Source organism: Sciurus carolinensis, chromosome 6, assembly GCF_902686445.1.
Source record: "Sciurus carolinensis chromosome 6, mSciCar1.2, whole genome shotgun sequence".
NCBI classification, from domain to species: Eukaryota; Metazoa; Chordata; class Mammalia; order Rodentia; family Sciuridae; genus Sciurus; species Sciurus carolinensis.
In genome coordinates this window covers 148,831,850-148,859,775 of record NC_062218.1, presented here as the reverse complement: position 1 = coordinate 148,859,775, position 27,926 = coordinate 148,831,850, and the positions used below count along the sequence as shown (strand labels likewise).

The 27,926-nt window shown below is 37.6% G+C and overlaps 2 protein-coding genes across 3 annotated transcripts; both read left to right on the top strand.

The window, feature by feature from the left end:
• The first annotated feature begins 1,153 nt into the window (after positions 1-1,153).
• Positions 1,154-15,733, top strand: Slu7 (SLU7 homolog, splicing factor). 2 transcript variants are annotated; one of them, XM_047555630.1, is made up of 16 exons: positions 1,154-1,271; positions 2,994-3,193; positions 3,629-3,782; positions 4,226-4,306; positions 4,583-4,747; positions 5,707-5,775; positions 9,497-9,544; positions 9,948-10,079; positions 10,349-10,446; positions 10,592-10,659; positions 10,893-11,032; positions 11,642-11,803; positions 13,148-13,252; positions 13,413-13,484; positions 13,598-13,714; positions 14,339-15,733. In XM_047555630.1, the coding sequence occupies exons 2-16, from the start codon at positions 3,024-3,026 to the stop codon at positions 14,516-14,518; spliced, it is 1,761 nt and encodes a 586-aa protein (XP_047411586.1). In that variant the 5' UTR covers positions 1,154-1,271; positions 2,994-3,023; the 3' UTR covers positions 14,519-15,733. The 2 variants fall into 2 exon arrangements, with proteins under 2 accessions (XP_047411586.1, XP_047411585.1); XM_047555629.1 differs by having other exon boundaries at positions 1,171-1,271; positions 2,937-3,193.
• Positions 15,734-17,800: 2,067 nt separating this feature from the next.
• Fam200c (family with sequence similarity 200 member C) lies at positions 17,801-26,799 on the top strand. Its single transcript, XM_047556851.1, has 2 exons — positions 17,801-17,880; positions 20,058-26,799. The coding sequence occupies exon 2, from the start codon at positions 20,107-20,109 to the stop codon at positions 21,889-21,891; it is 1,785 nt and encodes a 594-aa protein (XP_047412807.1). The 5' UTR covers positions 17,801-17,880; positions 20,058-20,106; the 3' UTR covers positions 21,892-26,799.
• The last annotated feature ends 1,127 nt before the right edge of the window (positions 26,800-27,926 follow it).

Here is a 27,926-nt window from a genome sequence, read left to right as displayed (position 1 = left end):
TGAGCTGTGTGGACGAACGCACTGACCCAATGCCACTGTTTAACTGTTTTGAGGTCTTTTTATTTAATTGACACTGTAGAAAGGATTGAAAGTTATTTCTATTTATTTCTACCTATTTTCAAATACTGTAAAAATGTGGCAGGCTTGGGGAAAAAAGAATGGAGATCACCTGAAAGTCTAGCCCCACTGAAATAAGCACTCCTCCTTTATATGTAGCCTTTTAAAATAAAAATCAACGTTTACATTCCTGAGCTCCACTCAACACAAATTCTCTTTGAAAGGGGTGGGTGGGAGGGAGGGCCTTTCACTGAGGCAGAGACTGTTAGCTCTTGTCACCAGCACGTTTGAAAAGACACACACGCATGGGAGCAGGGGATAAAGTTCGGAAGAGGTAGCACTCGCACGTACACCAATGACAGGAAATTCTGTCACCAAGATTATTGTTTACTTTCCAGATTTTCTTTCACAGGTATACTTTCGGGTTTGGGGGGTGTATCTCAGTGATAGAAGACTGGCCTACCAGGTTTTATCCCCACCGGCAAAAACAATTTTCAAACGAAACCTCATATCTATACTTTCCAAGGAGGGTGGGAATGTTATAAATGCTATTGTTTTTCCAAAACGGAAAATCTCTTAGAGTAATTTTTCCCCCATGATTAAATGCAAGTTCACATCAGGGCGAAGTGACATAATTACAAAACGTGCCGGCTCGCAGCTCCTGATAACTCCTTTTCCAGCGACTTCTTACAGCTGTCACTTCTTTGAAAAATTCTCTTAGTGTCGTTCTCACTCTGTATGGTGCAAACTCGAGGAAAGACACTTAGTATTTACACACATCCCTAGCGTGCAACACTGGCTGGCTACTAATTACTACTAATTTAACTGCCTTATTTAATTCATACATCAAGAACTTCCCCATTCTTTAGAGAGCCCTCTCGTGAGTTTTAAACTACTGCCTAAATTTCGGGAGGTTTTTACAGCCTAAAATGCTGCGATTCTAATAGGAACGAGGATTTCCAGGTAAGAGTGGGAAAAGCTGCACAGCCAGAACTTCTCACGCCGCGCAAGGTAACCAGGGAAACAGTAACCAGGGAAACAGGCACAGTTCGAATCTCGCGACACCCGTGGCAAGCCCTTGTCAGTGCGCATGTGTCGGTAGTCCGGAAACTACCGCAGTGGCTGCCGGGAGGAGGCAGCAAGCCCGGAAGTAAACATTGCCGGATTACCTGCCTGTCGTCAGATGGTTTTGGGGTCGGCTGCGGCGGAACCCGGTAAGGAAGTATTCTGAGGCTTTTCGGGCCATGAGGTAGGGGTGCGAAAGAGCTAGGAAACCTCAGAAAATGGGTGGGGGGCTCCTGATCGGTAGATGTATTATCGGGGGTGATGAGGGAACGAGGACGGGGGACCCACTGCGAAGCTGGGACGCAGGCCTGACTCTAGTGCCCAGCCACACCGAGCCTGTGTCTTCAGAGTCGGGGTAACTGCGAGCGCCTCTTTCGCCGCAGTGTTTCGGGGATCTTGAGCGGTCCTTTCTCCAGGTTGACGCACTGTTTCCTCCAGAAGAAATCTTTTGAGCTTCGATTTTCTCATTAAGTAGGGATGATCTTATTTTCTTGTGCTATTATGAGGCTTAATGAGATGACCTGTGTAAAGTGCTGAGCGCTCTTTCAGTAAGCACTCCGTCAGTCGGAGCTATTGTTTTACCTGGAGAAAGTAGGCCTCTGCACAGCGGGGCATCTAATAAGTACGACATGGTGACTGCAACACTTTATTCAGTTATGACTTTAATGTTGCAGGCACAGAAGCCAATGTCCTGTGGAGTATAACACATGGTTAGAACGGGCATTGGAATCAGACAGGCCTGGGTTTGAGAACTTTGTTTCTTCCTAGCCTGTGTCCCTGGCTGAGAGTCTTAATCTCTCAGAATTTGTCTCTTCACTGTAAAATGGGGTTGTTGAAAAGATTAGTTGAGATCATGTCTGGTTAGCTCAAGAAATAATAGTTGTTAAAGTTAAAATAACCAAATCTACCATTGTCCTTCTTCACCTCACTGTATACTTAGCCTGTCATCAGTTTGTATATTACACAAGCATATGTGAAGGTTTTCTTTGGATTAGACACAGGAGAGGAGCACACCTTTCTTTCAGCAGCACCACAGACTCTTAGCCATTAAGCACTTCTCATTGAGAAAGAGTACGTGTAAAAGCTCAGTGTTTTCTGCTCTAAGTTGTTCTTGTCAGGTATTTTGGTTACAGGGATGCAAAACTAACAGGCTGGAAGGTAGACAGGTACCTGAACCTTATGTGCTAAAAAGATGTTGATTTTTAGAGTAGATGATAAAAACCATTTAAGCTGCATTGTTCAACATGACAACTACTTGCTACTTGTGGCTGTATTTAAACTGGAAATATGACTGGTCCAAATAAAAGTAATCTCCATATCAGCTTTGAAAACGGAATTGATTTTTTTATGTTGATTGTAGTGTAGAAACCAAGGAAAAAGAATATATAAAAAAGGGAAGGAACAGAACTGAAAAATGTCCAGTTGATTCAGCACATTGAACATTGATAAGTAGTGGTAATTCTTTCTTGGAATGGTTGGGGACCAAGGCTGAGTTAGAGCAAGAAGGGAAGTAGTTGAGGAAATAGAGACAGTAAAAAGGCATTTTTTTTTTTCTTGAAAGGAAAGGGGGATAGAACTTTGTATACCTTCTTAAGAGTTACTATGGTTAACAAGTTTGGAATACATGCTGGAAAGGGCAATTCAGGAATGTACACAAGCGTCCTATGAAATTTTAAATATATGTCTCCCTCCATTTGTAAATTAGAGTTGGGGGAGAAACAGTGCTAAAACTATAGAGAGACTTGAGGCAAAGACACTATGAAAGAATAGGAACATGAAACATTACATGTAACTAATGGTATGCATTATTTCAGTGTGTTTTTAGTGGTTTCAGTGATGAATTCATGAAAGCCTACTTTCTTCTGTGAAAGACTCTCTTCCTTTGGGGAGACCAGGCCATCATGTCGGCAGCAGCTGTGGACACGGTTAATGCTGCACCCCTGTCGGGGTCCAAAGAAATGAATTTGGAGGAACCAAAGAAGATGACTAGAGAGGATTGGAGAAAGAAGAAGGAGCTAGAAGAACAGCGAAAACTGGGAAATGCTCCAGCAGAAGTTGATGAAGAGGGAAAGTAAGTAATTTTTGGCATGATCTGTTTGTTAAAAATTCAAATTTTTATCTAATCCTTTGTTTTGACAGGAAACTGTTTATAGCATTTATAACATAAATGCTAAATATCTCTGAATAATACTTATAAAATTATTTTAATCAATTGACTAGACATTATCTTTTAACTTCTTTCTCTGATAGATTTAACTCACATTCCTAATTCCTTCCTTTCTCCTCTTCAGCTGTATCACTAGCTTTAGTATGACTGGAATTTTTTTCGATGTAACATAAATTACTTTGTTCTTTTTTTTCATTGTTCTTTATTATAGAGAGAGTACCATATTCTCTTCCCCTTCCCACTGCAATATTTCTATTCTTAGATTCTATGTAAGTTACCTTTGTACTTGTAACACTGTTTTCAAACTTTATTCTTAAATTTTTTAAACTTTTATTACAGAGACATCAACCCTCATATTCCTCAGTATATTTCTTCAGTGCCATGGTACATTGATCCATCAAAAAGACCTACTTTAAAGCATCAGAGACCACAACCAGAGAAACAAAAGCAATTCAGCTCATCTGGGGAATGGTACAAAAGGGGAGTAAAAGAGGTACGTAGGCAACCTGTAGGTCCTCATGGGTGTGGCGACTTTAAGAATTTAATATAAAAACTTTTAATGTAATCCTAAATAAAATAGAAAGATTATATGACCCTTTATCTGATATGAAATTCACAATGTATACGACTTTAGCTTCTGTATTTTCTTATTGCTGAAATCCTTAGACTTTCTTATTTATAAATGTGTGAAGACTTAACAGATTTTCTTCTTACAAATATCGTGCTGGGGTTGTGGCTCAGTGGTAGAGTGCTTGTCTAGCATGTGTGAGGCACTGGGTTCAATTCTTAGCACCACATATAAATAAACAACATAAAGGTCCATCAACAACTAAAAACATACTTTAAAAAAATTGTTTCACTTGATCAGATAGTCATGAGAATCAAGTTATCTTTAAACTTATTCATATGAATAAAACATTTGCTTTGTTTTTGTAGAATTCCATAACTACTAAGTACCGCAAAGGAGCGTGTGAAAATTGTGGTGCCATGACACACAAAAAGAAAGACTGCTTTGAGGTAAGTTCACCTTTGAGAATTTTGAAAACTGATGTCAGGCTCTTTTCCACCTTACTAGACAACTTCTTTTTCTAAAATTACCTATACTTTGGTGCAAGTAAAAGTATTTGAAGTGTAATTAGTCCAGCACCATCAAAATTTTCTGTTAAAAAACTCTGATAATTGAATAGACCATAAATGGACCACAGTATATTCCTATCTACTCTGTGAAGGTTATATGAAATTTTCCTCTGGGCTACATATATTTAGGAAAAAATTAAATCTTCTACTTTCCAGAGACCTCGGCGAGTTGGAGCCAAATTTACAGGTACTAATATAGCTCCAGATGAACATGTCCAGCCTCAGTTGATGTTTGACTATGATGGAAAGAGAGATCGGTGGAATGGCTATAATCCAGAAGAACACATGAAAATTGTGGAAGAATATGCCAAAGTTGATCTGGTGAGCAAAATTCCCTGCTTTTCTACTATTCTTAAGTAAAGTACATTTTGTCATGTCTCTAACTTAGCAGCTCTGTTTTTCAAATTAAAGCACTGTAAAAATAGTGCCTTATTGAACAGTGAAAATAAACAGGGTGGTATCCCTATTTGGTAGCAGATTCTTCTTATTTGATTTTTTTTATTATCCTTTACTCCCAACTAATACAGCAAAAGATACTGGAAACATGAGAACAAAGTAACATCCAAAGTTTTTGGCTTTTTCAGGTTCTGAATCTTGGCCCCCAGGCTGTAGCTGGCCCTAAGTCTGTGTTGTTCTCTCACATAACATTTAGGGATGGTTGAAGGAGAATAGATAACTTTTATTTTATTTTATTCTTTTATAATTTTTTTATTTTAATTCAAACTTTTTTTAATTGTGATTTTTACCTACTTACCCCCATTCCTTCAAGTCATAGCCAACCCTGACTTTTTTTAATTAGAGGTAATATTTAAATATCACAAGATATGAGATTTCACATAAAATCTGGGTTTTGTTGTTGTTATTGTTGTTTTGGTGGTGGTGGTGGTGGTGGTGGTACCGGGAATTGAACCTGGAGGCACTTTACCATGGCGCTACATCCCCAGTCCTTTTTATATTTTGAGACAGGATCTTGGTAAGTTGCTGAGACCAGTCTTGATCTTGAGATCCTCCTTCCTTAGTCTCCTGAGTCCCTAGTATTACAGGTGTGCTTCACCATACCTGGCTCATTTTTCTTGAACACTGAAACATGGTAATTCTGGTCCTATCTGACAAGTCATTCAGTTGTCTCGAGTTGCCTGCAATCTGCCCATTTTTTTCAGAACCTACAATTTACCACCAGTTCCATCTGCTCAGCTCACTCTGGGTTCAAATAGGAGTTCATAGTTTGTCCTCTTTAGAGAGTAATAGACCTAATTTAAAATGTTTCTTTCTTCTTTAAGGCCAAACGAACCTTGAAAGCCCAGAAACTGCAAGAAGAATTAGCCTCAGGAAAATTAGTGGAACAAGCTGTAAGTAACAAAAATAAAAAATATTCAAATTCTTTTAAACAATGAAATGGAATTTGACTTAAGAATTTATTGTATATATCTCTGGTTAGAAAAGACTTTAGGGAGAGAGATATACAATACAATATAGAAATACTATATAGTTTAAACAGCACTAATCCAAGAATACAGAATCTAAAATGCTCCAAAATCCAGAACTTTGAACTCCAGTTCACTTTGCCACAAGTGAAAAATCCCGTAACTGACCTCACATGACAAGTTGTAGTCATAATGAAGATTCACTAATAATATTGTATAAATTTACCTTTAGACTACATGTATAAGGCATGTATAAAACATGAATGAATTTTGTTTTAGACTTGGGTCCCATTTACAAGATGTATCATTATGGATATAAAATATTTCAAAATCTTGAAAAATTCCACAGTCCAAAATAGTCTGATCCCAAGCATTTCAGATAACAGATGCTCCACCTATGCTATTGAAGGGAGGGAGTAAAACTGACACCATTTATACTATTAATGAGAATATAAGGTGATACAATTATTTTGGAAGTATTGCCCTAAATTACCTATCTGCCTTTTCTGGAATTAAATTAGTCCATCCATCCTAAATAATTTTATAGAGTTCAGAAAAACCATTAAGCACAAAGATGCTCATTGCAGCATTTTTACAATAATAAGATTAAAATATCTTAGATTTCCAGACAGGAAGTTAAGTTATCATGTATCTACATTATAGAATGTTGCATAACTTTTAAAATGGCCTTTATTAAGACCTTCTTAGCAACATTAGGTAACACATTTTAGTTACACATGAAAAGAATTATTATCACAGAAAAAAGACCAGAATACCAGTTATCTTTTCTCATGTGGTTTCGTGTATATGTATATATGCATGCTAGAAATTAAACTCACAGCCTCAAACATACTAAACACTTCATTTGATGTAATTGGTGAAGTTTTCTTTCCACACTTCCTATATGAAAATGTGTTAGTTTTATATTAAGCAAAAATAAATTCATACTTAAAAAAAAAGTTATTGCAGCGAGTTTCTTTTTTAAAAAAAATTCATGGCTATTTAAAACTAAATATATTATTATTACATGTAAAAGTTTCTTTTTAGCAGTGTCGTGGCACAAATAAATAATAAACATTTAGAGTTGATGACTAAGTTTCCAAATGGGACTCTTAACATGTATGAGTTACAAAGCAAACCCAACTCAGGAAGTAATTACCAAGTAAACAATTACTAAGGCAAAATAACTTAGCAGATAAGTGTTTAAAATCCAGCTCTGTCCCTGGCTAGCTACCTGCTCTTATAAAAATTAACTTGCTTCTCTGAACCTCAATAGAATACTAAAATAGAGATAATGATAACACATACCTCTCACCTGCCTGCCCCAGACTTAACATACATATCACATATATACACATGTCACACTTTATAATTGTTGACTATTATGAAGTATCATAATTGTATTGCTGTGATTATTGTTCATTGTTACCAACTCTGGGGAAAGGAAAAGGGTCAGTTTCTCTTGTTCTGGAATCGTATTCTCTGTTACTGTAAGCCATATAGTGTATTTCCCCAGAAAGGGTACCTAAAGTTATGAAGGAATCTGATGATTTTTACCCATTTGGGCGCGTGCATACTAAAATGATCTGCATGTGGTAGAACAGTCTCTCCTTCAGAGACTTAGCTTTCTCTAGAGCAATGTAAATGTCCTTTGTTTAAACAACTACTAATAGGAACTCCAAAATAGTTTCTTTTAGAAACATTCACATACCTGATTTTGAAAATACGACATATTATGTGAGAAAAAATAATAAATTATAAAGAAGAAAGTAAATAACCCCAGGGTTATTTCTGGGTTATATTTCTGGGTTGGGTTTTTGCGGTGCTGGGGATCAAGCCCAGAGCCTTGCCCGTGACAAGTATGCTGTGCTCCACCACTGAGCACATTCCCTTTCCTCCCAAATACGTCTCTATAATGTAGGTAATTATATGATTTTTAGTGGATTCACCTTTACATATTCATTTATTAAACAATATGTACTATAATGAGAACTTATTTTCTGTGTCATTAAATCTAGACATGATACCATTTATTTTTATGTGAATTTGTATAATTCAAAAATCAAAGCAATTTAAGAAGCTATGCAATCAAAACAAAACAAAACAAAAAAACACCCTGCCCATTCTATCTCTAAACCTTCCCCCCAAAATTTTATTTTTGATGTCTCAGAGTTTCTTGTATGAAGACAAATACAAATATATAATTTATTTTCCTCTTCCTTCCCTTATTTTTTTTCACAAAAATTATCAAATTATGTATGTTTTTATTCACCTCATATAGACTCTCTTAATAGTTGTTCAGAGTTCCATTGAGTGAAGTAAACTTACATAACCCATCAATCATCTGTTGTTAATTTTACTTTTTCCCAGTTTTTTGATAATTATACTCCACACTAAAAATCACATTCTTATACACAGCATCTTTACACTATTTAACATATTATTTCCTTAGGAGAAATTCCTGGAACTGTAATTATTAGTTCAATGAATATATGCATTTTAAAATTTTGATGACATATCAAAGCCATTCAGAAAGGCTATGCAGATTTACACTCCTATCAGTATGTGTGTTACAAGCATACTCATGCACATGTGCACGCACATCTGTTTCCACGTTTCCATTCCCTCACTAATGCTATCTTCTTTTTTAATCTTTAAAGTCTCATTAAAGAAACATGATGATATACTGACCATGCTATAGGCTTTTTTTTTTTTTTTTTTTTTTTTTGTGGAGTTAGCATGCTAAGCATTGCTATTTCTTTCTAACAAGAATTTGGGATTGTCCCTAAATCAAGTATTGTTTCACCTGAGTAGATTTCTTCACTGCCAAAATTTTACAAAAGTGGTTTTGGGTCTGAGGATTCTTATTACAAGGTTCTGGTCACATTTTCTTTCTGGAGACTTTATGAGCATTTAAAAGTACATTCATCTGAGTTTTAGAAATTTCCAGGAAGAATCTATTTCAGGATATTATAACAGTTATCTCTGTGATCCTTTTACTTATTTTATGTGATTTTTCCCTGTAATGTATATGTGTTGCTTTTGTTTGCATTTTTTTTTTTTTTTGCAGTGCTGAGGATTGAACCCAGGGCCTTGTGCTTGCAAGGCAAACACTCTACCAACTGAGCTATATCCCCAGCCCTGCATTTTATTTTTTATAAAAATAATACATATATGTAAAAAAAAAAAGAAAAGAAATTCTACTTATTGGGTAGTCATCTGATATTCCTATATGATTATAATCCTATACAGATAAAAATTATTTAGAAATCTAGCTTTGTACACACTCTAGTAAAAGTAACTATTCACAATGGCATACTTGTATTCAGGTTATCTGTGCTTGTTACAAGTAAGAAGTATGAAAATCTGTTCAGGAAGGGGTTTTGTGGGGATTTTTTTTTTTTTTTTTTTTTCCAGTAGTACTAGGGATTGAACCCAGGACCTTGTGAATGCTAGGCAAGTACTATATGATGGAACTACACTCCTGGCTCCCAATTATTGTAATTACCCTTTTGCAGTGTTCAATAAGGCACGAGGTCCTGGGTTCAATCCCCAGTACCAAAAAAAAACAAACCCTACTACAGTGTTAAATAATCAATAGATTAAGTGGAATAAAATTATAATGCTTTTCCTTCTTTCATAACAGAATTCTCCAAAACATCAGTGGGGAGAAGAGGAACCAAATTCTCAAACGGTAATAAATCTTTACCTTTTCTAGGTATACATTAACTTTCTTTGTTTTCAATGACTAGTATTAATATCATAACAACTGCTTACTAGTAGCTTCCCCCCACCTCCGGTACCAGGAATTGAACCCAGAGGCATTTAGCCACTAAGCCACATCCCCAGCCCTTTCTTATATTTTATTTAGAGATGGGGTCTCACTGAGTTGCTTAAGACTGAGTTGCTGAGGCTGGCTTCGAACTCCTGATCTTCCTGCTTCAGCCTCCCTGATCCCTGTGATTACAGGCTTGTACCACTGTACCAAGCTCACTAATAACTTCTAAATAGCAAAAGAATAAAAGTTTGGCTAAAGGGAAAGGAAAATTAAGAACTGAATGCTTTCTTTTTTTTAACTTTTTCTTGTTCTCTCTCAGGAAAAAGATCACAATAGTGAAGATGAGGATGAAGATAAATACGCAGATGATATTGACATGCCAGGACAGAATTTTGACTCTAAGAGACGAATTACTGTCCGGAATCTCAGGATTCGAGAAGATATTGCAAAAGTAAGTCTTGCCAATGTAACATACATATTTGAAAAATACTTGTTTTCCCAGCTGCAATTTTATCTGCTCATATTGTATGTGGGTGTTAATAGGGTAATAAAAATCAAAGAGTTTTGCCAAGATAGCGTATCATTTTGTTGTTTTCTCTTCACCTATACCCTGGACGTATACACACACATTTAAATGATCTTGACCAGCTCTTCCTACCTACTGAAATCTTGTTTGCTGTAATAAATATTAATTCAGTATTTAAATACTTTTTCTCCTAGTACTTGAGAAATTTAGATCCAAATTCTGCCTACTATGATCCAAAAACTAGAGCGATGAGAGAGAATCCTTATGCCAATGCAGGAAAGAATCCAGATGAGTAAGTATCAAGTGAATTTACAGATTTCAGGATAATGGAAAATTAATTCTACTATAGATGGTGCTCATTTTAATTCAGAATCAGTTTTATGAATTAACATTCCTTAAAACAACCTCTGAAACAGATTTTTTGTTTATATTTACAGAGTAAGTTATGCAGGAGACAACTTCGTTAGATACACGGGAGATACCATCTCAATGGCTCAGACACAGTGTAAGTGCTTCCTCTATGCCAAGGCATTTTATATGAGCTCCTAAGAAATTGTAGATGGTGTTTGAAAGTTTGCTTTAAAGAAACGTGCAATAGGGGCTGGGGTTGTAACCCACTGGTACAGTGCTTGCCTAGCATGTACGAGGCCCTGGGTTCATTCTCCAGCACCAAAAAAAGAAAATAAACGTGCAATAAATGTAGCTGGTAGCTCATTAAGGTGTTTTGGATTACTCTAGTGTTTGCTTGGGAAGCCTATGACAAAGGATCTGAAGTACATCTACAGGCAGATCCTACAAAACTAGAGCTGTTGTACAAGTCCTTCAAAGTCAAAAAAGAAGACTTCAAAGAACAGCAGAAAGAAAGCATCCTGGAAAAGGTAATTTTGATCAAAATGCTAAAGAACTTTCCTTGAGGAGACATTACTAGTTAATAAGTATTCATTTTACATTTGGAATACAATACAAAGAGAGTTCCTTTCAATCCATGAGGAATAGTCCTTTCCTTACACTGACTTAATCGGTTGGTACAGACTTTCTTTTTCAGTAAACTTTTGCAACAAAACACACCACCCCAAAACTTAGTACCTGAAAATAAACACGCTCCAGTGCACAAGGGCCTTAGCTTCACATTTGCCAACTTCCCATTGGCCACAGTAACATGGCCAAGCCCAAATTCAACAAGTAGAGAAACAGACTCCCTTCTCTTGATGGAAGGACCAGCAAAGTCGTGAGGCCAGGGGCATGCATACACAGATAAGAGGGACTTATGGCCATCTTGTGATCTACCATATTTAATAGATGAGTTAGAACTGGAATGTCTTTTAATTGCTTGTGAAAACCTGGAGGCATTTTTTCCCACTGCTTTCTATAACAAACCTAGGAAAGGATGCTCCTTTAATCTTTCTTGTTGAAAAATAAACCCTGCCACAGAGTTCTGAATACATACCTTTTGTATGTGTATTTAATAATGTCCACTGTTCTTTTAGTATGGTGGCCAAGAACACTTGGATGCTCCTCCAGCTGAATTGCTTTTAGCCCAGACCGAAGACTATGTAGAATACTCAAGACATGGTACTGTCATCAAAGGACAAGAGCGAGCTGTTGCCTGCTCCAAATATGAAGAGGATGTGAAGATCCACAACCACACAGTACGTATTAGTTCTTGTTAGTTTTGCTCTGGATTGCATTTTTCCTTTATAACTTCATTTACTATCCATCACTATGCTTTTTTTCTTTTAATGCTTTCAGTAAGCTTTATGAAATTTTTCCCAAAATAGGAAAAATGTGAAAGAATACTACTATATTCACCTATATACCCACCTAGATTCAGAACTTAACATGTTATCATTATATTCTATTTTGCCATTATTATGAAAACTTTGAGATGTACATAAAAATTGAAAGAATTTTATAAGTAACTCCTAGAGGCTACAGGAACTCTTCTTTTTAAAAATATGCTTTACAGTATGCTAAAGATATTAGTAGACATCATTTGAGTCTATTCTGTTGATTGATTTTTATTGATGATTTCCTTTATTATATTTCATTCTTAAATCACTTTTTAAAAAATATGCACAAAAGTCCTTTTAATAACTTCTTTTAGTAAGAATCTAGTTGAAGTTTATTCTGTATGATTGTTATAGCTTCTTTTGGGGGGAAATTGAACTCAGGACACATGACAGGTCCCCCCACCCCAAAAAAACAAGATCTAATATTTCCATTTTCTCCTGAGATGATCCTTTCTTTATTGAGTTTGATTTTTCAGTTTCCAACCCACTTTTTTTTTTTTTTTGGATACCAGGCATTAAACTCAGGGGCACTCAACTACTGAACCACATCCCCAGCCCTATTTTGGATTTTGTTTAGAGACAGGGTCTCACTGAGTTTCCTAGCGCCTTGCTGTAGCTGAGGCTGGCTTTGTATTCATGATCCTCCTGTCTCAGCCTCCTGAGCTGCTGGAATTAGACGCCTGTGCCACCACGCTCAGCTGATTGTTATATCTTCTTTCTAGAGTCTGTCTTCCTGTTTTCTTGACAATGACCAGATTGAGTCAACTTACCAGGTCTAGCTAACTATATTGTAGACTGACTCATATTCTATATTTGACTGTTTCCTATTAGTATTATATAACTTACTCCTCTGATCCCTGTATATCGTGTAAATAAACACAAGCTCTAATAAGTGTATTCACTGTTTAGCAACAGTGGCTTATTGCCCAAATGGGAATATAGGCCCAGAATTGCCCAGGTCTTGATTTTTAAAGAAAAGTTTTATATCCTAAATTTTTTCATAGTCTTTTGAAAATTGAATTTAAGACCATTGTAACTATAATTACTAGATTCTTAACACTTGAGATTGGCCTACCCTCTTTCTGTTAGCCAGGAATCCCCAAAATTTTTCCCAAATTACCTTTACAAAGGACTGTCTTGTTTGATATGCTTATCAACAGTGTATGAAAATCCCTAAAGTACTAACTGTCTCTCTCTCTGCAGCATATCTGGGGATCTTACTGGAAGGATGGCCGATGGGGATACAAATGCTGTCACTCTTTTTTCAAGTATTCCTATTGTACTGGAGAAGCAGGGAAGGATATAGTTGTAAGTAATTGTCCTCTAGTTTTTAAACATTTAAGAGAGCCAAAGCTCCTAAGTCAAACCCCACATGTAACTTGTCTCCTCATGTTCCACATTTTTTAACTTGTTCTTAAATCATTGCTGACTATAACATTCAACTCACATTACATTTATTTTCCCACAGAATTCAGAAGAGTGTATTATAAGTGATGTAAATGGAGAAGAATCTGTGAAAAAACCTCAAACCCTCATGGAAGTAAGTCTGTAATCATTTGTTCTGAATTTTAAGTCCTGAAAGGAGGACTGTCATACTTGTACTAGGGCTTTGTTTTCATCCTAATGACACTATATTTTAATCTTCCCTCTCAGATGCATCAGGAAAAACTAAAAGAAGAGAAAAAGAAGAAAAAAAAGAAAAAGAAGAAGCACCGAAAGAGCAGTTCAGATAGTGATGATGAAGAAAAGAAACATGAAAAATTGAAAAAGGTACTTTGTTAAGTCTGAGTAGTAAAAGTGACAAATAAGAGGGTTCTTTATTTGAGGGACTTAGGAAATGGTCTAGTACTATCTGTGCGTTCATTTTAAAAGTGAAGAAATGAGCCAAAGTCTAGGTTACGTGCCCAGGTCACATTAATGGAGATTTTGTGGTTCTAGGTATTTCCACCTTCTGGGAATATATGGTAAATATCACTTACTCACCAAAGAAATGTTCTTGGCAAAGCTGTTATTTTAGAGTTACTGACATGTTACCCAGAATGAATTGCCTTCTAGCTCCATCAAGTGTAAGTTTCAGCAAGTCCTGGAGAAAAATTGGAATTGCACTCTCTGCCAGAAGCATCAGCTGTGGGCTTATAGCAGAAAAAAATGAACCCTGTTCAATTTTTATTATAATTTCTTAAACACTGATTTATAATGTCATAGAATGTTTTGTGCTCTATGAAAATGTCATACACTGATTAGTTGTAGCTTCACAGTGGTAGGATTGACTCCTAAACCCTTTTCAGGTAATCTAGGTTTTTTAATATAGCTCTTCAAATTCAGTGGCGTCTTGGGTACTGTGCCACTTTTGACATAGCACTGTGGTAGTCATTTTTTTCCCTCTCATCACAGGCACTGAATGCAGAGGAGGCCCGCCTTCTTCATGTCAAAGAGATCATGCAGGTGGATGAGAGGAAACGGCCTTACAATAGCATATATGAAACTCGGGAACCCACCGAAGAAGAAATGGAGGCATACAGAATGAAACGGCAGAGGCCAGATGACCCCATGGCCTCTTTCCTTGGACAATAACTAGTCATAGAAGTTCATCCCCAATAGACTCAGCTTCTTGCTCATGATCGTAGACTGAAAATTCCTTGTCTACTCTTCTTTGCTGCCTAACTTTAATAAAGCATTCAGAAGTTTCAAAGTAAATTCTTTCTTTTCCACACTGAAGAAGTAAAGAACTCAAATAGAAGGTACATTAAGTGTGGATTAAGATTGAAAATAGTCCAATTTTTATATTAGTGATATGAAAAGACCTTCACACTCACCTGATGAGTTTTGTACTCAACAGTTAAGTCTCAAACTTTATTTCCTCAATTTTTCTGGCCTTCTGTCTAATATTAGCACACATTTTGAAAGTACACTAGTTACTTTTTCTCAAAATCAGGATTTCTTTTTTTTAATGACTAGTAAATTACAGTTGTAATTTAACTCTATAATTGCAGTCATTTTATAAGCATTTGTTTTTACCTTATCAGGTTTTCCTGATCTGAAATGAAAAAAATTATTTTGACCTTGGTCTTTGGGTTACTATTTTCTTATCCTTGAGTCAGTATTGACTAATAGTACTTTTACTACTATTAGAGAAATAGCAGTAAAAACAGAAATCCTTTCATTTATCATAGCAGATATAGTTTGTGATACTTTTTGTTTTATTTATTATGCCTTTATGTAACAATCATGACATTAAGTTAGATTTTAAGAGATCGTAGAATAGCTGATATACCTAATCTTCATGGCCAGCAGGTGTCACTTTGTAAAATTTGCAGAGAGCAGAATCTGAAGTTGAAAGTTTCTTCAGAGAATTGTAATGATGGCTTGTGTGGCTTTTAGTAACTGAGATCACCATGATCCTCAGGCCACTTTGTGAAAATAATGCTGATAGAGTGGAATCAGTGAAAACAGACTGTTTAAAATCCCCGAAGGGAATGCATTTACTTAACGTCTTTCTAAATTACCAAAAAACGTGTGTAGTATACTGTGTTAAGTCAGAATCTCAGAAATAGTAGTGCTATAAGAGCAGCTGGATCAAATTGGCTAATACCAGGAATATACATGGTGTCTAGGTTCAGACTAGTTGAGATTAAAATAGCAAAAGATTAAAAAGCAGATAGATCTTATTCTTAAGGTCAAAATTTGTTTTCCTATTCCTGTGTTAATAGGACGGTTTGACATCAAGTCTGACATTGGTGTCTGTTTTGTATTTTATCTTTTGTTAATAAAGATATGTGATGAAGAATACTTAACTGAGTAGTTTGTAGTGTTATCTCAAATACTTGGTAGAGAAATGGGCTGGAGTACTGGCATGGAGTCTGGGCTAATTTTTGAGTTTGTGTTTTAAAATTCCAGCATCCTAACATCCCACATTCTTTCACATCCTCCCCTAACTCTTCCCTTCATATGAACCAGCCTTGTGGAATGCTTCAAAGACTGACTAAACAAAAATAAACATTTCACTACGTTTAAAAGAATTTTGGGAGTAAATTGCCTAAAAATACGAAAGAGGGCTGTATTTGGGTTTGTTTTTTCTATAATGTTTTCTCGTTTCTATGCTGGGATTTTTCTTTAAAATCATTTTATTTTAATATGGGTTTATTACTTTCAAATCACGTTTAAAATAATTTTAAATAAAATTATAATCGTATATGTGAGATGGATTGAGGACTTCTGAGACGTTCATCCAGGTTCTCTGACGGAGGGGTGTGGTGACCCGCACGGGTCACCTGGGGAAGCCGGTCCTCCGCTGCATCTTAATGGAAGTTAAAGTCCGCCCAGTTTGCGTGAATGCCTGATTTGGGAATGCAATGAGCTGCTTCTCTTTTTACTCACTGACAATAAAAAGTGATGACTCTTGAAGCTTCATCACTTCAAATCCAAAACATCGTGGCGCTCTGAATGTACAAATGAGGAACTACGTGGACTCACAGCGCCGTCCATTCCTAAGATTCTACATCCTGTGAACACCACAACTATAATTCCCCAGCTCCACGCACACACACTTAACAAAATTGGGGCGGCCAGCGCGCATGCACCCTCCGCGGAACCGCCGGCCCTCGGCCGCCCGCTACTGCGCCTGCGTGCGGGGCGCGCCGCGCCCAGTCTGCGGGCGGGAAGGGCGCGGGACCCGGATGGAACGGAACCCCGGCCCGGCAGAAAGCGCGTCGCTGCGGCAGCGTCGGGCTGCGGCGCTCCGCAAGCTCCTGTTGAAGAAGGGTCTGACCCCGGGAGCCGCCGCCTAGACTGGTTCTGACGCCCTGGCCCAGGCTGAGCAGAGAGCGGCTCTGGAGCCTAAAACAGGCGCCAAAACGAAGCCCGAGCATCCTCCGGGCCTGCGCCTCGGGCTCGGAGACCGACGGGCGGAGACCGAGCCGAGCCCGCCCTCCTCGCCGCTGGAGAGCGTAGCCCTCCCGGCCTGCGCCCAACCCCGCTCCTAATGACACCGTCAGGGCCTGTCAGATAAGAGCAGCGTGTTCTTTGCATGCATTCTCATAATTAAGCCTCCCAACAGCCCTGTAAGGTAGGTACCACTTGAGGAATGGAAAGGTCCCAGCCTGTAGGTGACAAAGCCAAGATCCCAGGCGTCCGCCTCTGGAGCAGTCACCACGTCCTACCCCTGCTGTGGCTGTTGCTTTAACTATAAAATATGGTTACACCCTCTGCCTCCCCAAACACCGCGCCTACCAGGGACTTTGCACAGGCAGTGGCTGGGTACCAGCTGATCGCAAGTGGTTTCCAGCTTCAGGCTTACAACTGACTTAAGTATTTTCACTCCTGAAATATATATATAATATCTTAGCATTTCCTAAGGAGTTCTGTTATAGGAACGTTCCCTTTTAACCGATTTTTTTTTTTTTGTCTCAACTATGGTACTTTTTACAACTCTGCTGCATAAATTTACAAAAACATTTTACTTTGTTATATCAGATCTTTCATTCAGCACCTTAAGATAGCTCCCAAAAGAGTCTCAGAACTATTTTGAAAATGAATGATATCTTCTTTAAAATAATGTTTTATTTTACTTTTTATTACAGAAAACTTCCAAGGTACATAAAAGTGGGAGTGGTATGATGTGTACCCATCATCCAGCTTCAAGAGTTGCCAACCCAAGGCCAGTCTTATTTCGTTTTATTTCCACCCCTCCTTATGTGTGTATTCATGTGCTCAAGTACAGTATTTCTAAGGCAATCCCAGACATCATTTCACTTGTTAATAATTCTGTATTTCTAACAGATGAAAACTTATTTAATATAACCACAATAACATTATCATGTCTGTTTAAATTAATAATTCTTAATGTTTACGTTTTTTAGGATATTGTTACTCCTAAACACCACAAAGGAGCAAGTTAAAATTGTGAGGTTCTAAAACACAAGAAAGCCATTTGGGCGGTAAGTTCATCTTTGAGGATCTTGAAAATTCGTGCTACCTCTTTTCCCGTTTGAGGGGAATGGAGAAGACTATAAGTGAATTTTCCTGAAAATCTTTTGTTCAATACAAGTATATCTTAAAACGTGCTTGAGTAGCATAGTCAAAGATAAGAATGGTCTCTTAACAGGTTCTGTAATGATTTTTAAGACTATAGCAAAGCTTTTACCATCATTCCCTCCACCTCTCCAAATATACGTAGTAAATATATATTACAGAATACAGGAACTTGGGCATTTTCATGCTGACATCATAATAATTACTTATAAGTATTTCTAAACACAAGTTGTCATATATGTCATTACTTGACAAAATAAGACCTTATGAACTTCAAAAGCTTTTTGAAGTTCAGATAATTTTTGATCAGTAGATATCCCCAATTTTTAACTCATAACAACTATATAACTGGTCAACCTATTAGTAACAGAAGTACATTTTACAGCCAATTAATCATGGCATATGCACTAGAGAGCTACTCTTTCAAGTAGATATTCTTGTCTTGTGATGTTTTCTGCCACCACATTGTGCATTTTGATTTAAATGTATCCCCATTAAGTTATTTCAGCCACATTCTGAGACATATAACTTTGAAAACTTTGGGAATCATTTATTTATTATGGAGATAGAATTGTTTTCTGAGGTCTTTTCGAGCCTATCTGCAGAGACCTTTGTTCATTTGCTAAAAAAAAAAAAAAAGGAAATAGAAAAAAGCCATGATTTTCGTTTTTAGGTTTCTCCACTTTCATAGGTGGTTGTTCTCAACTCAGAAATTAAAAAAAAATAAAGCTTTAATAAATAAATAAAACTTTAATAAAACTTACTAAAGCAGTTGGAGTATTCACTTGACAATCTAGAATGTATGTGAGCTACGGATTGTCCTGAAGGAAATGTTTTCTTCCTTCTAAACCTGCATACTTGCTCCAGTGTGCATTAGGATCACCCAACAACTTTATTTCATATTCTTTTGTTCTCCTTCTGCAGAGGATGACTTACTATTATAATAATTAGGGACATGTATACTCTCAGAAGGATCCCCTGTGACTGTGATGGGCAGCTCTCATTATAAATCACTGTTCTAGTTACTGTTCTTAATTATCTACAATGCTGATTTAGAATACAAATTCTAGGCCCCTACTCCAGAATTAGAGAATCAGTATCTCTAGGAGTAGGGTCTAGGAATGTGCATTTTAGCCATGACTCAGATGATTCCTCCATTTACTACAGTAGAGAACCACTGGCTTTGTGTATACACCCTGTCTTTAACTTAAGACAAATCTTAGGAATGCTGCTTATTTACATTCTTGTTTTGACTTCCATTTTGATTGCTTCTACTGAAGGGGTAGCTATATGGAAAAGCACCATGAAATTCCTTGTAGTTAAAGGTGTTCTCACTTGAGAGGGATTTTCCTAAAGTCTCAGTAACTAGAATAGATGTGTTTCTCCTCAACATGTTGCTTTGCTTTTATATATGGACAATAAGAATCAAAGACTAATAATGTGCTACACTTGACTTAGTAGCAAGGAAGCCAGTCTTTGTAGCCCACCTTTGTGTGAAGGTAGACTTAATCAGGCTTAAAAACCTATTAGAAATTCCTGTTTAAGTTGAAGTCAAAGCTGCCCAGGGATCAAATAGTTTTACAGACCTGTTTAATCTTTAACTTCAATAATTAGCCACCATGTCAAAATCTGCCCTTGCTTTGAGGATTTGGTGAATTACTCCTTTTATTTGTTCAGTGGTTCTTAACTGAGGGTGTGCATACATCTTTGGGTCAGGATGGAAGGAGCATGCATCCCCATGAGATGCCCTTTCTAGAGGATACAAAATGTACCCGATTTGTTTGTAATAAACATCATTGAAAACAAATTAAGCCATAACCACAATGTCAGTAAAGGATTATGGGTATTCATAACTTGCCTAAGCCCAGATCTCCCATGATGACTTGCTGTTGGGTCGTTTATTCCAGAGTAGTTAGCTCTGAGTTGCCAGCTTTATTTGAATTGTCATGTTTTCATGGCTTACCTTGAACTGACACATCACAGGATATTTCTTGACATGTACAGGATAGCATGTGATGTGGCTTTGTTTTAATTCAGTTAGCCAGTGATTTTTTAACATATGGGTTATATTTTACTCTTAAAGCAATTCTCTGTGGCATCTCTGGAACACTACCTGAGAATTCCTGTGTGCCATGTCAAAGAAACGCAAATGGGATGATGACTATGTCCGTTACTGGTTCACCTGTACAACAGAGGCTGATGGAACTCAGCGCCCACAGTGTGTGTTGTGTAACTCAGTATTTTCAAATACTGACCTCAGGCCATCAAAACTGTCAGACCATTTTAACAGACAGCATGGTGGTATAGCTGGACATGATCTCAGTGGCCTGAAGCCTGTGCCAACACCCTCTGATAAGAGTGAAACCTTGAAAGCACTCGGAGTTGCATCTCATGAGGATGCCTTATTACAAGCATCATATCAGTTTGCATATTTATGTGCCAAAGAGAAGAATCCTCATACAATAGCTGAAAAATTAGTCAAACCTTGTGCACTAGAAATAGCCCAAATAGTTTTGGGACCAGATGCACAAAAAAAGCTTCAGCAAATACCTTTATCAGACAATGTGATCCATTCTAGAATTGATGAAATGAGCCAGGATATCTTACAGCAAGTTCTAGAAGATATCAAAGCCAGTCCTCTTAAGGTGGGTATTCAGCTTGCTGAGACAACTGACATGGATGACTGCAATCAGCTAATGGCATTTGTACGATATATAAAAGAGAAAGAAATCATTGAAGAATTCCTGTTCTGCGAACCACTACAGTTAACCATGAAAGGAAGAGATGTGTTCAGCCTCTTCAGGGGCTTCTTTCTGAAGCACAAAATAGCACTTGAGGTTTGTGGCTCTCTTTGCACTGATGGTGCCTCCTCTGTGCTAGGAGAAGATTCAGAATTTGTTGCCTGTGTGAAAAAAGAGGTACCTCACATCGTGATCACACATTGTCTGTTAAACCCTCATGCACTTGTCACGAAGACATTGCCTACAAAACTGAGGGATGCCCTGTTTACTGTGGTGAGGGTGATCAATTTCATCAAAGGTCGAGCTCCAAACCATCGCCTGTTTCAGGCTTTCTTGGAAGAAATTGGCATAGAATATAGCGTCCTCCTTTTCCATACTGAAATGAGGTGGCTTTCCCGAGGACAAATGCTGACTCATATTTTTGAAATGTATGAAGAAATAAATCAGTTTCTTCACCACCAAAGCAGTACTTTAATTGATGGCTTTGACAATAAAGAGTTCAAAGTTCACCTGGCATACCTCGCAGATTTATTCAAACACCTAAATGAACTCAGTGCCTCTCTGCAAAGGACTGGGATGAACACAGTTTCGGCTAGAGAAAAGTTATCTGCTTTGGTTAGAAAGTTTCCATTTTGGCAAAAAAGAATTGAGAAAAGAAACTTTACCAATTTTCCCCTCCTTGAAGAAATCACTGTTTCTGACGGTGAAGGAGTGTGTATTGCCCCCGATGTAACATGGCACCTGCAGCAGTTGAGCAGCTTCTTCCAGGGATATTTTTCTGTTGGAGCCCTTGATGAGGCAAGGAAGTGGATACTGGATCCATTTCTTTTTAATCTCGATTTTGTTAATGATGGCTATTTAATGAAAAATGATCTTGCCGAATTACGAGCTAGTGGCCAAATCCTCATGGAGTTTGAAACGATGAAGCTTGAGGATTTCTGGTGTGCTCAGTTCACAGTGTTTCCAAACCTGGCAAAGGCAGCTCTGGAGATCCTCATGCCATTTGCAACTACATACCTGTGTGAGCTGGGCTTTTCATCACTTCTGCATTTCAAAACCAAGTCCAGAGGTGGCTTTAGTGTGAGTGATGACATCCGTGTCGCTATTTCAAAAAAAGTTCCTCGTTTCTCAGACATCATTGAACAAAAGCTGCAGTTGCAGCAGAAGTCACTGTAAGCTTATATACTTTTTTAATGTGTGATTTTTTAATATATACTTAATACCATTGTAAAATTAAACTGTAATTATTTTCCTTTTATATTTATGGTATGCTGAATTCTGTGCTTAAAAAATTAGTTACTTCAGCTTTTAATAAGGCATGTGAAAATGTTTTGTGGTTTTCTAGGTGTTTTTTGTTTGTGTGTGTGTGAGAGAGAGAAAATGTGTTTTGAGAGGAAAACAAACAGCAGAAAAGATTACCAGTGCCTGGTTGATTGATAGAATTTTTCTGATGCTGAGTATCTGTTTGACCTATTACAATACATAAAAAGAACCCAAGTTCTAGAATGTCCAGCTAAATGATGGGCTATGAATTGAGTCATGAGTAAAGAGAAGACCTCTCAGAAATTGAAAACAAAATGACAGCTAACTCCTGCCTTTTAAATGTATTATTCAGAGCTAATCTCGATGTCTAGTCCCCTGGCTCCAATTCTGTCAATACCAGGATACTAATAAATACCCTAATGTATTAGTCACTTCACTTTTAAATTGCTTCAGTATTCCAGATCATCAAATCTGAAAAGGGAGCTTCCTGAAGTTACCCTAAAGCTTCTCTTTTAGTAGTCCTACATGAGATCAAGGATCCACATTCCTCTTATTTGTTTGTTTTATTTTTTGTGGTATCAAAGATCAAATGCTGGGCTAGTGCTCTACTGTGGAGCTACACCCCCAGCCCAACATCATCATCATCATCATCATTCTGAGACATGATCTCATTGAGTTGCCCAGGCTGGCCTTGAACTTGTGATACTCCTACCTCAGCCTCCAGAATAGCTGGGATTACAGCTATGCGCCACCATACCCAGCTGAGGGTCCTCATTCTTAACTGGTTCTCCAGATGGTTCCCATGGATTATTTGGTCATCTGTCTGCAGCTTATTTTCCCTGGATCTATTTTTCCTCTGAAAAGCCACAATCCCTTCCTGCCCAATTACCTTTTTTCTGCTTTAAGTCTTTGGTTCCACCTGTCTCTTAAGTATTATGTTCACACTAAGCACATGTGGAAGCTTTTATTTATCAGCTTCAGAAGTTTATTATTGACTCAAGATAACAGGTAAGGACTGAATTTGTAAAACATCCATCTCCCTCCAGCTATTCATCCCAATTTTTTAATTAGAGTACTAATTTTAGTTCCTTTAATCGTTGTGTACAGCAATTTGATTACAGATTTTTTTCCCTCTAGAATTTCATTGCATGGAAAGAATCAGAAATGTCCAAATACATGGTAGCTAGTCCCAACTTTTTTATAGTAGCAAAATAACTGAAGCGGGGGAAAAAGAACTCTAAAGGGGAGTAGACCTTGACTACCAAAGTTAGATGCCACTTGAATACTGCAAATTAAAGTTTATATTTTCTACACAAAACAATGTTATCATCATGTATAAAAACGCTTTTATCAGTAAATTAACTTGCCTTCATTTAAAAACATAAATACAAAATATAGGTCTTACTTTTTCCAATTATAAACTAACCTCAAAAGCAGTGGGAAAAATTTCCAGAGCTAATACAGGAATAATCTAGATGCACATATATGTATGCAGTTCTGAAGACAGAAGGACAGGGTTCAGACTGTGCAAAGCCTGCGACTTCATAGTACAACAGCAGCATTGGGGTGATGTGGCCTTTGGCAGCCATCTTCCATCAAGTCTGCTAGAAACTCTCCAGATTAATTAATCAACTGTTGCTCCAAAACAAAAACCCGAAGGGCAGTTTTAAGGAAATGGTTTTAAAACGGTTTTTAGTTCATTTTCAAATAACAGTTTATTTTCCCCTAAACAAAAGAAAGAGACACAGTGTTGACTAAAATGAAGAAGAAACTTAAAGCATAAATTGGCACATATAAGTCATTCGTGTTCATTTACTTTTTGCCAAGGAAGAGACTTGGGTTTACTTGGTTTTGTCACTATGCAATTAAAGTTATGGATAGATTTCAAAAGGGAGTTCCAACAGGATAGAGATGCAGTCCTTATGACCAGCAGATGTCACTCTGCAGGTTTGGTTGAAAGCCGACTTACCTACATAACAGATTTTGCCAAAATTCTGATTTTAAACATTTCTAAAAGAGGTATTACTGACTCAAATAAAAAATGCCCTACCTGAGCCTCTACTGGCTTGAAATTAGAAGACAGAACTCTGGCAGAAGCAGGAAGCTCCAGACGCTAAGAAATCACTGAGAAATGGGGTGAGAAAGAGGAGAAATAAATGGCTTTTCCTTTAAAACTAATGTGAATGTGGATTTTTTTATATTTTGACTTTTTTAAGCCACTAAAAGCTGCTTAATGTAGGTGAGTGGGTCAGCATTTCAGACATAATCCAATGGGAATTAAAACCAAATGAACATACACTTTTAAAGCATAAACTTTATGGTACTTGAACTATATTTCAATTTAAAATGTAGGCTCTGTTTATAGTATAGGGTCTTTTTAGCACTAAGTCATATTAAAATATTGTAAACTCGGCTTTAATATCTACAGGATTTGGAATAGTCAAATTTGAGGTTTTCACCAAAGTCCATCTTAATTTAAAGGGCAGTATAAAACTATTGTCTAATACATTATAATTTTTACTTCATCTTCTGAGAATAAAGAGAGACCCCTAAGGTTATTGTCTTGATTTACAAATTTGCCACAAATCTTACTCTTAATTCAGAAATGAATTTAAGCCTTGGCTGGCTCACTTGGTAGCTGTGTAAACTCTAGGTCTCGGCCTGTAGGTATCAAGAGGTCAGCTGACTGATCATCTCATTTTGACCTGTCAGCGTTCGTTCATTCATTCACTTGCTTCTCTTAGTAATAGCACCCCACTTTTTCTAAGGAACTAGCTTCCCCCATCGTCAATCCATATGGCCCCATCTTGACTCCAGTCGGCCCCAGTGCATTTGCTGGAATTAGTGGGGAAGACACTGCATATGCTGACCTACCGGGGGTGCCTGGATCTTCCAGTGGTCAATTTTGCTACAACATACAGAGAGGCTGCCAGATGGAGCCAACAGAGAAAAGGAAAAAGATTCCTCATACCATTCCTCCAGGTGCTAAATGCAGACATCCTTTTTCCCCCTTTTCAGTTAAACGAGGTAACAGATTCCCTTCTTTGCTTGAGCTTGTTTGTTTCCTATTACATACAGCCAGGAGATCTGCTTCATATACTTGGTTTCCAATATTTTAATGAACGAGTAATGGGAAAGTTTAGACTCCATTAATTTTATTACATGATTTTGGACAATTCTTACCAATCCTGGGCCTCTATGTCCCTCTTATAAGATGAATATTACATAAGTTTTCCCTATAGAATATTTTTTTCATTTTTTCCACAAAGGTCATATTTTATTTGCTTCATTTTGGAATTTTTGTGGCACTGATATCAGCCCAAAGAACTTTTCCTGGATACAAACAGAAAACTAGACTTTTCTTGTGGGTTGGGAGTGGGCAACTTAGCAAGATCCTGTCTCAAAAGAAAAACTGAAAGGGCTGGAGTAGTAACTCAGTGGCAAAGCACCCCTGGCTTCAGTCCCCAGTTCTGGAAAAAAATTGTTAACATCTTACCACAGCTATCCACTTAAATATCTAGGTAACCATGGATCAAATAGAGCCTAGTCAGGAAACAAGTCATACCATTTTTTAAACAAAATATGAAAAGAATCAGAATAGAGAATTGGGAGGCCAAAAGGGAAAACCGAGTTATCACGGAGATAGTAAATCAGGAATACAGCCAACATCCCAAGAATCGGGGGAATAAGAAAAGGAGGGAATGAGAAGCCTGATTGAGGGGTCCCGGGGAAATGAGAGGAAATGAGACTCAATTGTCAGAGGAGTCCCTGCTTGACCTTGCTGGTTCAAAAGTCTGAAGAAGAGCTGCTAGCCTGCTGGTGCTAACATCTCTAGGAGAGCACCGCAAGGCTGGTTGGGGAAGTGTGGAAAAAACAGAAACAAATCAACTGCCACTCCTGGAATTAACTCCTTTCCAGTGTGAAGAAGCATCACAGAGATGACACTACCCGCAAGTCACACAGGGTAGAGCTACTCCCTTGTGCTTTAGATTTCCAGTATCTCTTGCACCTCTTATTTGCACAGTAAGAGAGAAGGTAATTGAGAACAAAATGTATTTCTTGGGGTTCTGGCCCCATCATCACAAAGTAACATATACAAAGAATAAAAAGGGTAGGTTTGAAGCTGAAACCCATTGGCTTGGTTACCCCAGCACCTTCTGCCCTTTGACCTTTCAACATACAGTCATATCCTCCTGTGCGTATTGGAATTTCTACCCAGTAAACATAACTCTGTTTGTTAAGATATAACTATCCTTTATCAATCAGAGGTGCTATCTCCCCAGAATGAGGAGACACAAAGTCTCCACTCCTCAATTTACTAGCAGTCTCATTAAATATCCTTTTCCCTAAAATAAATTTTGAAGTTAATTATCAGTAATAATCCTTGCATAAAATAACAAACCACCCTCAAATAACTAATAGGTCAAAGAATGAACCCAAAGGGAAGTTAGAAATTATTTTGAGAGAAGTGAAAATAAAAACCACATACCAGAACATATGGAATGCAGCAAAGGTAGTATTCAAAAGGAAAGGTATAGCTGTAAATGCATACGTTATGAAGAAAACAAATAATAAACTTCCACCTTAAAAAACAAGAGTAAGCTAAACCCAAAGCAAGTCGAAGGAAGGAAATAGATAAGAGTAAAAATGAACAGAGAAACTCACTGAAACCAAGAGTTGGTCCTCTGAAAAGATAAAGAAACTTGACAAACCTTGAGTTAGATTGTCCTGGTTGGGGGAAGACTCAAAATCAGGAATAAAAGAGGAAAAGGACTGGGGATGTGGCTCAGTGGTAGAGCGCTTGCCTGGCACACATGAGGCACTGGGTTCAATCCTCAGCACCATATGAAAATAAAAATGAATAAAAAAGGTATGGTGTCCATCTACATATATATAAAGAAACAAAAACCTTACAGAAACAAAAAGACTTAAGGAAATACTGTGATGGGCTGACAGATCTGACTCCATGAGAATGTTATAGGCCAGACTCTAAGGGAAATGACTAAACAGACTCCATTTTGCTCTGAGACTCCATGTTATGTAGGAAATAAGCTTCTCCCATGGGAACACCCTGCCTCTGTACCCATCATCAGTTACTTGGTGTGACAAGTTTAACAATACAGAATGATAATTCCTATGTAAAGAAAAATTGCTCTCTTTTGATTCCTATTGCTCCTAAACAATGTACCATGTGAACGGTGATTGTGTGGATGTTAGCAACCATTTTTAGTTTGTACCTAGGTAAGGGTCATTTTGACCCACTTCCCCCTCTGTTGATGATCTCATGATGTTAGTTTGTAATTTCGAATCATAGCAACAGACACTTATGATTGATGTGATTTTTGGTATAAGAACCCCTGCAACCCTGTGGTCGGGGCTGTTCTCCCAATAGCCATTTTTGGGGGCATTGTGTGAGACAGTCAGCCGGCCGGCTTAATAAAGACTCTCGAATTTGGACTTCTCAGTGGTGATTGGTCTGTTCTTAAGTTGCGCCCCATAACAATACTATGAACAGTTGTATACCAACAAATTAGGTAACCTAAGTGAAATGAAAAAATTCCTAAAAAGGCACATGGTCCCAAAACTGACTGAAGAAGAAATATAAAATCTAAGTAGACCTGTAACTAGCAAACAGTATTAGGTTCCAGTACTATAATGAAATATTTTATTTAAATAAGGTTTACTTAACTCAGTTCCAGAGGCCCAAGAGCACGACATCACTCTCTCCTTGGCTCTGGCAAGGGCCCCACTGAGGGTGGCCTCACAATGACAAGAACATGTGCTGGAGGTGTCACATGGTGAGACAGGAAGACGGTGAGGGGGAGGGGCAGGGAGTGCTCCACTTTTTAAAATGCACCAACAATTCCATACTGAGGACCAAACCTTCACCACATGAAACTCAGGGGACAAACCATCCAAACCAAAGTAGTTGGTAAACCAAAAGAGCC

What these genes read in the sequence shown, in the direction of transcription:
- Slu7 (XM_047555630.1), top strand. Translation starts at nt 3,024, where the DNA reads ATGTCGGCAGCAGCTGTGGACACGGTTAATGCTGCACCCCTGTCGGGG. An exon ending in ACAAAAGGGGAGTAAAAGAG is followed by an intron (nt 3,783 to 4,225) that starts GTACGTAGGCAA and finishes TTGTTTTTGTAG; the next exon opens with AATTCCATAACTACTAAGTA. An exon ending in TTCGAGAAGATATTGCAAAA is followed by an intron (nt 10,080 to 10,348) that starts GTAAGTCTTGCC and finishes TTTTTCTCCTAG; the next exon opens with TACTTGAGAAATTTAGATCC.
- Fam200c (XM_047556851.1), top strand. Translation starts at nt 20,107, where the DNA reads ATGTCAAAGAAACGCAAATGGGATGATGACTATGTCCGTTACTGGTTC.